This window comes from Metopolophium dirhodum, chromosome 4, assembly GCF_019925205.1.
Source record: "Metopolophium dirhodum isolate CAU chromosome 4, ASM1992520v1, whole genome shotgun sequence".
NCBI classification, from domain to species: domain Eukaryota; kingdom Metazoa; phylum Arthropoda; class Insecta; order Hemiptera; family Aphididae; genus Metopolophium; species Metopolophium dirhodum.
Window position 1 is genome coordinate 29,723,632 of NC_083563.1, and position 13,538 is coordinate 29,737,169.

Here is a 13,538-nt window from a genome sequence, read left to right on the forward strand (position 1 = left end):
TTTAAGAACTCCTTGTATAATTGTGTACATAAATATTATATATCCCCTATAAGGGGTATTAGTTCTAGTTCATGGTAAAACAAGAGCGATTTCCGTTATTATATATCGAAATACACTCCTATGTGCCTACTCGCATTTATTCATGGGTAGGTACATATAATATTATGTATAACTCACGTACCGTTGATTAAACAAGTATAATAGAGTGCGGTTATCGATTGTTACCGTAATTGTCATGTAGCTATACGTTGACCTATTACTATTAATATTACTATTGTAATATGTTTTTTTTAAATACATTTCATACGTCTGGTAACGGATAAACGCGTTGTGACGGCTTTTGTTATACATTAAAGCGCAGACTTTTCACTGTACCTGGCCTAATCTACGGTTCTCCCATTCCTCTATGCGATTCGGTGTGGCCGGTTGTATATTTTACAACGTGATTCTTTCACGTGAATTGCGGGAAAATAAATTTAAAAATAAAAGGCATTCGACGGAAAGTAAATTTCAATCTAAAGCCGAGTACGCGACAGTTATAGAAAAAATGTACAGTCGTTTGTTATCAAACGTTTTAAATAAAAATGTACCTACGTATTTCATACTCCCTGGAGGTATTCCCTAAAGTATTAGGTCTATATAGTCTGTTGTAAGACAAGAGCACACGATAAACTTTCCGTTATTAAAAAATGTCTTAGTAAACGTACAGAATATATGCGTGCACGGTGCACTCGTTCGCGGATATATTATAATACATTAATGTGTTTAAGTGTATGACTCGTCATAACATTATACTAATGCATTACATATTGTTATGTATATTATGTATACAAGGCGAACGCAAAACGGTAATCTCGCATTGCGTTCGATATTATATCATTGTGGGCCGAACTGGAGTTTTTTTTTTTTTCATACATTCAAGTGGATAGTATTAATTTTTATTTGGTCGGAAACTTTGACCGTTGTGGCTCAATGACGGTCTTCAGAGTGGACCACTACATCGACGGTCATAAAAATAAATCCGTCTGCAGGCCAATAACGTACAACACAATGTACACCGCGGCGAAACACAATATGTCGTCGTCAAGACAAATCGCGATGAACAAAACCACGAACTAGAAGACTATAACTATGTTTATTTTTTCGATTTTAAATAAAATTTACATCGCAACGAGAGACCTATTTCGAAAATTTCACTTTCGTATAATATGCTATTATATTATACCCCGTAATGGGAAATACTACGTATAACAGTAAAACATCGGTTATTGCGGCTGGACGACAACTTTATTAATACGAAACCAGCTCAACACGTCTTCTCCCGCACTAATGGGCAATGTGTAGTCGTACCACTGCAGATTCGGTTTGTTTGTATTGGTTTTTGTTTTTTAATTAGTACACCTGTTTTTTAATTAAATTATTTTTTTCTGTTTGATGTAAACCGTCTGTATTGAAATTAAAACGCATTTCGTTATGGTAATTTTATTTTTAACGAACCAAATTCGCAAATTTATACACGTTAAAATTAAAAAAAGTTATTTAATTTTTGTTTTGCTTTGAATTATTGTTACGGTTACAACGCGAAAAATCAAAATCGTTGCAAAATTTAACGAAATTTAATATAATTCTAAATAAGTGATATTTTTATTTTACATTCTGAGTGGAACGATGAATGTATTGATTTTACAATTATGTGTGTTTTATTTTTGTACGTCTGTGTACACGACAAGTAGTCGAAATAATGCTTCGATTTCAACTTCAGTATCTTGTTCGATGGGAAAGTGAATATTGTTGGTGCATCGGGAGGTCAAAATTTAAAATTCCCTATAGTTTTCAAAAGCGACGGGAGAAACAACATAAAAATTAAGGAAAAACATGCATTTTTACGAAAAATCGATTTTGGTTTTTAGTGTAACTCTAAAACAAATGAACGTATATATACATGACATTTTCACTGGTTGTTTATATTTACATTTTCTATACACGATAAAATGTTGAAAATATTTTGATTTGTTTTGAACTGTTTAGGAACATTTTGTATCCAATTTTATTAGTCTTTTTTTCTATGAATATCAATAAAACTTTATTTGTTGGGCAAAAAAGCTTGAAAATTGAATACAAGGCTCCTACTATATTGTTACAATGACATTTGAAAAATATTAAAAATCCTTAGTCACAATTTTATAAGCATTTAAAGTTCGAATTTTGACAAAATTTGTCAAATTTAAAATTTAATAATTATTTTGTAGTTTAAAATGTATAAAACTTTTATAGCTAAGGATTGAAAATTTAAAACAAGGTTCCACGCAAATAGGTAAATATAGAAACTACTTTATTCACAATAATATCATCAAATATATACTTAGTCGTAATATCATAGGCTGACTGACCGTTTTCGCTCAGAATCGTTTTTCTTATACAATGATATTATATCATTGAATTCAAATTTAACACCATCCATTACAGTGACCCACTTGTAACCTACTGTACATCAGAGCGACATCCACTTACCCACTTTTTTATTTTATAACCAATTGTTAGATGTTAAATAAAAACTTTAAAATACCACATAAATTTGATTATGTTGCATACCTAGCTTTATAATAAGTGTATGAATGAAACCGATAAAACATGATTTTCCTACATCATAATATATATTTTACTGCTACACGTTCAAGAACCAATGTTCTCGCTTTGCCGTGACAAACACCGCTATATCAAACATAGAGTATAATATATTATTATGCTCAGATTCCAATAATTCACGAACACCATATATCATTGATTAGAAAAGGGGCGTCGTCACTCTCGAAAAAGTGTGAACAGTGTGGTGAGGGATGGGATCAAAAAAAAAAAAAAGAAAAAGGAAAAAAAAATAAATGTAGGTATATACATAATATGTATATTTTTAAGTCGAATCAGATTTACGGTCGGCGCCCACCGTCGTGCGTATTGCAAATATATTATTATAACACTACAGACTGGCGTGCGTATAATATAATATATTATTCTTTATCGCGGCAGATAAACGCGAGTCGTTCGTGTTTTGTGGCAGTGACACGACACTAATAATATAATAATATCGAAATAATACGTTTTTTCCAGAGAATCCTCCCTGCACGTCCGATTGATTCATCGGATTTGCTGCTTGAGCGTATAATAAAATAAGTGTCATCGTAATATTCACGATTATTCCGATTGAGTTATGTCAAACATATTTTGTCGATAAAAAGCTTTTTTTATATTCGTACAACGCCAGTCGGAATTAGTTTTCAACACCCCCAATTAATATAGCAACCGGCAATAAGAATAATAAAAATTGAATCACTCAGCAGTGCATTGTGAAAAAAAGCAATAATTTTTTTTTAGATTTTAACCAACCCTTATTGTATAGTAAATCGAACACATGTTTGCTTTACACAGGTGTACGACTCGAAGCACGGTCAACATTTTATTCAGTTAATTTTTATTTTTCATTGATTTTTGCGCATCACTGAACATTTATTATATTTCACACTTGTACACCACTGTACATCAATGTATTAACAACTTTGAGTTTACCAATAAATCCAAATATGATATCTATGGTCGATATAGGAAACAGACACGACCCGTGCCATTAGAAAAGTTTATAATGACACGGGATTTTAATATCCGGAGCACTATGTTTTTTGGTTTATTTTCATCCATCACGGAGCACATTTCAGGATCGCGTACAAGACACAGAAAAAAAAACCACGACAAAAGTATAAACTACTTATTATAATGTTATACCTGAAACACTGAGATTTCAACCGGTGTGTTCAAATGATGGTTGCACTTAGTCTTGTTCCTGACGATAGGCGTAACAATTATGTATAACAATGCTCTTTGCGACGATTTATTAGACTCGGAATTGTATCCACAAGACGAACAATCAATATTCAGATGTTTAACGCCCGCAAATAATTATTTTTCAGACGCTCGGACAAGACATATCGATTCCCTCGGATAATATAACTACCGTTATTTTCGGTACCTATATAGCTACATCATTTTGTATGGATTGAACATTTTCTGTCAGAAAGTTATATTTATATTACTCCGGTTTACGATTATTTTTGAGCTGAGGTTTCAGGATTTTGTGCAAGCGGGTAGGTAGGTGACGCGTGGGGTACTAACAAACATATATGAATACACGTTACAATATTTTATACTAAATTCGAATTGGTTTTTTTTTATAAATTCGGCAATAGCCTAAGAATTGTTTCCAAACTTACTTGGACAACTTGTTTATTATAATACTGTATAATATCAGTACCACAATAAACGGCGCTATTACCTATGGATACGTAGATGAGTCGTTTACAAATGCCATATGGCATATACTGATTATTTTTTATTTCATTTTTTTTTTTGGTTGAGGCTTTGACAACTGAGGTCATTAGCCTGTGGAAATGTAAGGGAGGGTACTGTAGGTTTTGAACGCGTGTGTGTTTGTTTTGGCAGAATTTTCACGTGGGCACCCTTAGGTATCAGCCATGCCCAGGTGGCGGCCACTCACTCCGAACACCGTAACTGCCCCAATAAAAATGCCGTCCGTGACAGAGTTCAAACCGGCGACGGTGCGCATCGCAACGGACGCCTTAGTCCGCTTGGCCACCCCGCACTTATTATTATACGTAATATAATATACATATTTTTATTATGTCTGTAAAATTACAATTTCAGGAGGGTAAAACACTGTTCTAAGCACGAAATCGATATTAAATTTAAACTAACTAGGGTTGAATGAAAACCACGTACTTACCATAGTATGAAAAAACTTTAAACTCGGAGTACAAAATAATATGGTAGAATATGATTTAAAGTGCGTCGAGTTTTGGGGAGCGATGGTTTGTATGGATGCGGACAGTCATTATATCAATACGAATATTATCGTCACGCACGTGTTATATATTTTCAGTATAACTAGGTAAAATTTATTATGCACACTACGTCGTCACGGGACCATTTTATTTTTTTAATCGAAAGAAACGCAACCGTTTAAATTTTTTGTTGTTTTATTACACTATAACTCCAGTGTATATAGTATAATATATACTTAATAGTTATGTACGTTGGATAATATTATTATACATTATTTGTGTGTATATGTATAGTTTTAAGAGTTCATATATTATGTATGTAGGTAAAACCTGTCATATACAAGGAAATTCACCAACCATGCACACCCTATTTACTATAATAATCCATTTATTCATATTGTGATTTTGGAATTTTCAAGTTACCAATTTAAATACCATATTTTCAACTAATTAGATTTATTTGCCACTTGGCCTGTGGTGATACAAAATTTAGTTTTTTAAATTGATAACGGGTAGTTCTTACTGTGAATTATTAAGATCATTTTTTTTTTTAGAAATATATAAGTATCGTATTTGCAATCAAGTTTTGAGCACCTAGTTTCCAAGTTATTGAACATTATGTACCAAATATTAATACAATATAAGGTACATGGTATAGTTCATGATAATGAGTTCAAATATATGGGGTCCTTAATGATATGAAAATTGTTTTAATTATTACTACCCACTTAATGTATTAACATTTTGTAATTTGTGAAAATTGTCTGAGTATAGTAAATAAATATTTAAAGAACTCAGAAACTATTCGTTTATATTTAGATTTAGATACATGAACATTTTCAAAAAATCTATTTAACATGATCGATGATCTATTTAACAGTAATTAGTAAATAATTTACAGTGAAAAAGGTAAGTTCTAATTTGAAAACATAAATTTGCGTTACCATTGGACACTCCCGAAACGATACAAAATATCCAAGCATATGAAAATATTGTCCGTAGGTAAATATACTTTAAAATGCTAAAAGTCGGAAATCGAATAAACGCATTATTTTAATAAAAAAGGGGTGTGATCATGATGCTCGGTGAATCATCCCATACCCATATTGTTATATACGTATTAGACAGTATGTATCTGATCGGTATTTTTTTTTTTATCCTAACGCGTTCGATCGAGAGATTTTAGGTTTACTATACGTATCGAAAGCGAACACTATTATTGCACCGTTTATACTGTGTACAATATGAGCGGTGGTTTTTAAAGGTTTACGGTTTCGGGTACACTCTACACAAAGATAATACGCTGGCTTGTTTCCAATGTGTGCATTGGACACGTTTTTCAGTAAACCGTCAAATACATTTATCCGCGTGTTATTAAAAGATTCCGTAAAAACTAATAATGATTTATAGGAATCGTAATAGAGCGTAAGCGGGTTAAATGTACGTATAGGTACGTTAAAAGGTAAAAAAAAAATGAAAATCCAGTTAACACGAAATCTACCCAATATAATACACCGGTACTATAACTGTTATACAATGACGATCTTTACGGAAATCTTTCACCAAAGATAATTATTACGATAATGACCGCCACATACTATAATAATATTAAACATTGTCATAATATGCCTATTTGCGGCCTTTGAACAAGTATTCCGGTCTACTTTGAGGCGGAAAATAATATTATAATGTTGGTATGTACGCAGGAAAGACAGCGACAACTTAACTCTACAGACAATCGCATGCGATAGACACTGTCGAATGCACTCTCGTGGAGTGTTTATCTGCTCAACGGAACGATCTCATGATTGTACAATTTTTCGAATAACAGTGTCGACACCGTAAAATATGAATGTAAAACCCATTCAAATTCCTTCGTCGTCTTCATTGATACCGTACTCAACTACGATCTACGTTCCGACACGGATCACGATCTGTGACGCTGAGGTTAAACGTACTTATAATTTATATTATAATAACACAATAAATATTATATAATAGAGATGTACTGAGTAGAAAATCTGGTATTACGCCGGGTACCGAGTACTGGCCTAGTAAAAATTGTTATACTAACCGGGTATCAAGAATTTGGCCGAGTAAAATTCATAATACTAACCGGGTATCGAGTATTGGCCGAGTAAACGTTTTAATACTAACCGGGTATCGAGTATAGGCCGAGTAGAAATATAAAATATACAAAATGGGTGTTATACTACTATCAAAGTACCAAGTATCAACCATATCATAAACATTAGACAATATAAACACGAGATTTAATTTTTTAATTCGTAGAAGAAAAACATGATTTGTTTATAATCAACTGGCTATTGTAAATCGGTTCAGATATTCCAATATGTACCAAAATAAGTTATAATGTTTTACCCTAGAATTTTAGGTAAATTAATATTGGTATGTATATATTTATAAATAGATTATCAGCGTTTGCCATTGGATATGAGTCGAGTAAAAATGTAGTATTTCACCGGGTACCGAGTAAGGGCCGGCTAAAAATGTAGGTATTACGCCGGGTACCGAGTACTGTCCGAGTCTTAAATGATATCGAGTACCCGGAACATCTCTATTATATAATATATTTTTAATGGTTTTTTTTATAAATTAGTTTTAAATTAATTAAGCATATTACGATGGTTAAAACATGAATTAGGAAAATATATTTTTCACGTTCTTAGTACTTATAATTATTATGGTGCACTGCTGGGAACTACTGTAGCCTGTAGGTAATTCAGGTATTTTAGCTAACGTCCAAAAATCTGGGATTATCCATAAATTACTGGTTTTTGAGCTTATCGTGTTTTCCGCCCATCGAAGTATTTGATTTCGTTATGCTATTGTAATTCGTATTGTTTATAACAATGATAATAAATTGCTATTGTGCCACAAAAACTTAGGACCTTAAAGGCGATTTCCCGTTGCGCTCGGCTTAATGTCGTAGAAAAGTAAACCGATTAGCTGGGTAGTTAAGACGACGAATACAAAGCGGCCATTACACGATGACGATATTATGTATTCAGATGTACAAAACAATTGACGAAAATATCCGAATTGTTTTCTTAGAACTGTTTAATGTTAGTGTACATAATAATATTATGTATATAGTTTTGGATCGTACCCGCAAACGGTGTTGACCTATTTTACTAAACAGACAAGACGGCCGTGCGTACTAATTTTCGTCCCATATTCCGGCGCGTACAAATAGTCGTAAGGTCCGAGAGAAAGCCACCGATAAGGCAGAAAGGGGCGCACCGGAAGAAAACAATTAACGTCTTATTTATTGTACGAATAAATAACAACGCCAAACGCGGTATCCAAGCACAAAACACCGATTTTATTCAATATAGCTGGAACTATTGTTATGTTTTATTATACAGATTGAATTGTGTTGGTAATTTTCTACGATATTGTCAACTTTTAATGACTTTATCTCGGTCGTATTAAACTGCATTCAGTCGTCGTCAACGTAATTTACATAATAATTTCACTGTGCTCGTGCTTATTATAATTGCCGTCATGATTGTAATAATTGTGTGTATTTTAACAAGCCATAACCTATAATAATTGTATAATATGGACACCTGAAAAGTTAGCCCGCGGCAGTTGTGCAGCTAAATTGCCTATCAGAGACGCCGTGTTACCATAATAGTATTGTATTATTAATAATAATTAATACTTAAGTAAAATATCACATTTTGTCACGCGGGACCTACCGGAAAAAAAACGGAACCAATGTTAAAATGGGGGGGGGGGGAATATTCTTTGAGAGGGTACACTTAGTACAACTAAGTCGGTTGTCACCGAATAAAACGATTCGTTGCATAATATAACATAAAACGCACTACGGCCTGCGAAAAATTCGACCGGAAATAATTGATCACTGTATGCTTATAACATGCTATTATAATTTAATCAGATCGAATTATACGTATTGGTTTTTAAATGTTTCGAACAAAATATTGATTTCTAAACACACCTGGAACACGAAATCTACGTGTGCGGCCACCGTCGTGCCGTCCTTGAGCCACGGTTCGGCAAATTTGCCCATCAGTTCGTAGATGGCCGTCACGACGCGCGTCATCTCGTCCCGACAAATTTGCCCGTCGCCGTCCAGGTCATATAGCGTGAACGCCCACCGGAGCTTGTCGTCCACCGATCCCCGGGACAGCGTCCACAGGCCCTGCACCATGTCCTGCGAAAAAAATTAAAACCGTCGACGTTAGATTTATAATGACAACAATGTATAATATCATATTGTCAAGACATATTATCGTTGATACATTTCATATCATAATTTGTTCTCAAAAAAATTCAACGGATTTTCTGAGCTATACGCGTAGTGGTTTACGATCAAATAATCACTCTGTATAATATTATCACGTCACAATATTCGGACGTTATGGTCGATCGATATAATATATATATATAGCGGGAATTCCCTATAGTTTCCTGTGTACATGTCATATAAAAAACTTTGAACTAAAGTGACGGTTGTGCAAAGAGATGCGGCGAGTGTTTGCAAACACAAGATAGAGGTCGCCTCCGTATAATAACATAACGGATATATTTACCTTGCGTCACCTATACATATAATGTCATATTGTGTTTATATGACATTGAACCTTACGGTATAGGTACATAATACAAACAATAGTGTACAATATTGTACGTGCGATACGCTCGACACACACGATCGGTGTATAATATATTATGCGTAATATGGTCACGTTTGTCCTGAGCTTCACTTATTTAAATCTAAAAAAATATATGTAATATGATCATATTATTATGTACGATTATTATGTGCGAACTGATGATGGGTATTAATAATGGATTTATTTCGAAATCGCTGTGCGCACTCGTTTCGCTTTATACGATAGATAAGTAATCTCCGAAAGCAACCGATTAAAATACGTAACGATTTTTCGTACAAAATACAAATATTTATAAAACTCAACTGATTGAAATCCAAAACGCATCCAAGCGTGTACAGAACGAAAATAGTAATTTAGATCACTGCGAGTACTATATAGACATGAGAACTATCATTGTAAAGTTAAGCTGCTTTAATTCCGTATCAGTCATTAGAAAAAAAATGCCATCACCTAATTTTATCCCCATCGATATATGCTATAAATTTATATTATATACGTAGGTAATATTATAGAGACATGTGAATTGTCATGCCATGCCATAGCGTAGACCATGGTGCAGATATTAAAACTAACTTTCCAGTTTCTACAGATTAAAAAATAAATAAATAGTTAATAATAATAATAATAATAATTATGTATAGGTACCAGTCACGTATAATACGGCCGTATCACAAACAAGGAATTAAAAAATCGAATCAACTTGAAACTTTTGACTCGTTTAATATTATAATTTTAATCGGATTAGGTGTAGCGTAATCAATTTCATACGAGAGGTGAAAAACAAAACACCTAAAAAAAATTACTTCTGGTCGAAAACGGGTTACGTAATTTAAGTATAAAAGAGAAAAAATATACTTCCACGATCGGAAATGTGAATACACGTAAACTAAAAAAAAAAAAAAATGTACCTATACAAGTTTTGTCACGTTCATTACCATAAGTGTTTCGGTGAGCAGGCTTTGACGCGTCTACCCGACAGGTAACACGGCAGAACGTCGGAAAAGCTTACAATATTAAGGTCTCTCGAACAATGACTGACACCTGGTGTAACAAGCAATATTGACCATCTGTAGTTATTGCAGTGGTTATACCCTCTCTCACTGTTTCCAATCGCTATACACACGGGACAGGCTTTGGTATTTTTCACCTACTCACAAAAACGTTTCCCGAAATGAACCGCACACATAATTTCAGTAACACTAACTTTCACACTTAACTGGCTGCCGCTTGGAGTATAAAATAGCTTTTGATTTAGTAGGATTTATTGGCATGTACAGAATACTATAGTTGTTTTTTTTATATGTATAACCAATTTAACGATAATGAAAGGCAATCTTCATTCATTATAATCTTTACGTATTGTTAAAGTGTTATTGTAAAAGGTCTTATCACAATACAATGCAAGAGCACTCTTGTGATACATAAAACAAAATATAGAATGATAGTTTGAAAGTTGATGCCCTTAGCTACATCCGACCACTGTTGTATTGTTAACGTACAAATAAGCTTTGAATACTTCCATCATTGTCATTGTAACTTTGTAACATACGCTATATTAGCGTTAAGGCAAATATTGAAATATGTGAATAATAAAAACCCTATGATAATATTATAACAACAATTTAATGGAATGACTAGACAAATTGTATTTACAATAGCTGGTGAAATCAGAAAGTTGAGCATTTATTGTTTTGTACTGTCATAAATTGTGTGCTCGGTATATGCTAATATGCTACCCAGCTATTTGTGTTGTAAATAATATAAAAAATAAATCATTAAAATATCATTGTTATTAAATTAAAAGAACTATAAATTTATTTGCTTTCATGTTCGTATTTAATTTTTGTTGACGGATAAACTTGTATACAATGGTTTTGATTGAAAGGAAATTTGATGCACCAAAGTCTGTAATTTTGTAATACGGAAGAGAGGACATCGACGTTGATGATATTATTTTGACAATGAAAAGGTGAACATGGTTGTTTGATGAGATTGATTCGTGGGTTCAGGCCAAAATGCATATCATAAAACCATTTGTTGTGACATTTTAGTAACGAATAATCAACTTTTCGAAATGTTTAAACAACAGATGGTTGTTGCGCTCACGAGACATGACGTTTTCAATATATCCCGAAACAAAAAGATGCGTCACAATCGAGAAACCTTGGACGAGAAGTACAAAGTTCAAAGTGACGTTGGCGACAACAACGAAAACAATAATATACTGCGTTATATAGACTTTGATGCTGTGGAAAACTTTACATACCTACTTTAATATACCTAAAATCTAAATACATTTGAAAATCTTGAACAATAAACTATTGTTTTTTTTTTTATATTATTCCATTATTATTGGGCCACACTGTTTACCATGTTTATTCGTGATTAAAATAATTGAAATAAATACGTAGTGATCTATTTAACATGTGACCCTCATTATTTTAGAAACGCTAACATTTTTGAAAATATTTCTTTTCATAAATTTGAATCGTTACTAGACAACATTTTTGGAAATAAATTATATTTTATTTATATTTTTTATGTTTTCGCTCTATTAAAATGACAACATAGATTTTTATTTCAATATTCTAAAGAAGAATATAATACGTTTTAATCTTGTACCTCTGTACCACTACACTCAAACTTTAAATACTTGTAACTCATAAACTGCTAGTCCAAAATTTGATTTTGATCGATAATATATTATATTATTTATATTGATTTATATTATTTAAATCGAAGTATTTTCTATTCTCTGCTTTGGAATAAGGAATTAAAAGTGAATGTTGTTTGTTTTCAACAAGTAAAATGATAATATAAATGTTAACGGTAAAAAAGAAAAAGAAAATTTTTTAGGAAGTAAATCATTGTTTAACAAATTACAATAAATTATTAAAAATATAATTAATATTTATTAAAAATTGTTAAAAAAACCTTAATTGTTTTTGAAATAATGAGCGTTTTATGTATAGGTCAGTCACTATAAAATCACGAACTACAGTTTAATCGTTAAAGGATAATAATGAGAGAATGGTTTGCACATATGCGATGTATTGTGTTACATAATATCATGTAATTCAGTATAATATATATAAATTTGGTTTTTTTGTTTTATCAATACAGTGCAGTATACGTAATTATATCACATAAACAGACATCGTCGATTGGCTCACATATTTTTATCACGACGTAATATTAAATCAGTTGCTACAGCTCAGCTCACAATAAAATTTAATCCCTCCACTGAGAATCAACATAAAAAAAATGTTTACAAAGATCTGGGTCCCAAAATTAGCATATCATGTGACAAGTTCGACTGGGATTAAAAAAAAAATATAAAAATACTGTTTCCATAGACTTTCAAACCCCAAAACGATTTGTACTCGACACTATGACGGACTGATGAATTTCGCTGAAGCCTTGAATCGTTTTCATTCTCTCCCACGATACCCAAAGTTCGTATTTTTATTATAAGCCGTCTTAACGGGGTCACTCGACCGCGGAAAATGGTAGTCTGGCGTTGCGGCGGCGGCGGCGGCAGCGCGGCTAACCAACTATACAGTAATTAATATGGCAAACGGTTTGCTGCAGGTCCGAAACCCTTTTCACATGATATACGTATATATTTTAAATGGTTAGGTACATGTGTCTAATAAGATATACTCGAAACTAATCTGCACTTGGTCGAAGATATTAGTCACTATATTATAATATATTATAATACCACGCAACGCGATTTTCCGTACACATGGCTATGAACTTAGTTATTGTTTTTCACTTTATTATTTTAATTTTGAGAACTTTTGAGCATAGATACCATATTTTCAAATATTTACATTTTTATTTCACGGAATGGGTGTCCTGTATATGGCGACATAAACTTCTTTTTTCCAAATAAGAATCACCATTTTTTCCTACAAATTGTTGAGAAGGTGAATGTTTTGAAAATGTAATCTACATCGAAATATCAGTTTGTAGTCCTTGGGATATTTATATATTTACACTTTGTGAACTAAATAAAATA

The 13,538-nt window shown here is 32.6% G+C and overlaps 1 protein-coding gene across 1 annotated transcript in view; it reads right to left on the minus strand.

Annotated features, from left to right (window-relative positions):
- Positions 1-13,538, minus strand: part of LOC132943990 (Kv channel-interacting protein 1-like) — a 123,754-nt gene that overhangs the window by 33,781 nt on the left and 76,435 nt on the right. Inside the window, exon 5 of the mRNA XM_061013191.1 lies at positions 8,836-9,051. Coding sequence (XP_060869174.1) covers positions 8,836-9,051 — 216 coding nt within the window. The remainder of the gene's footprint in view (positions 1-8,835; positions 9,052-13,538) is intronic.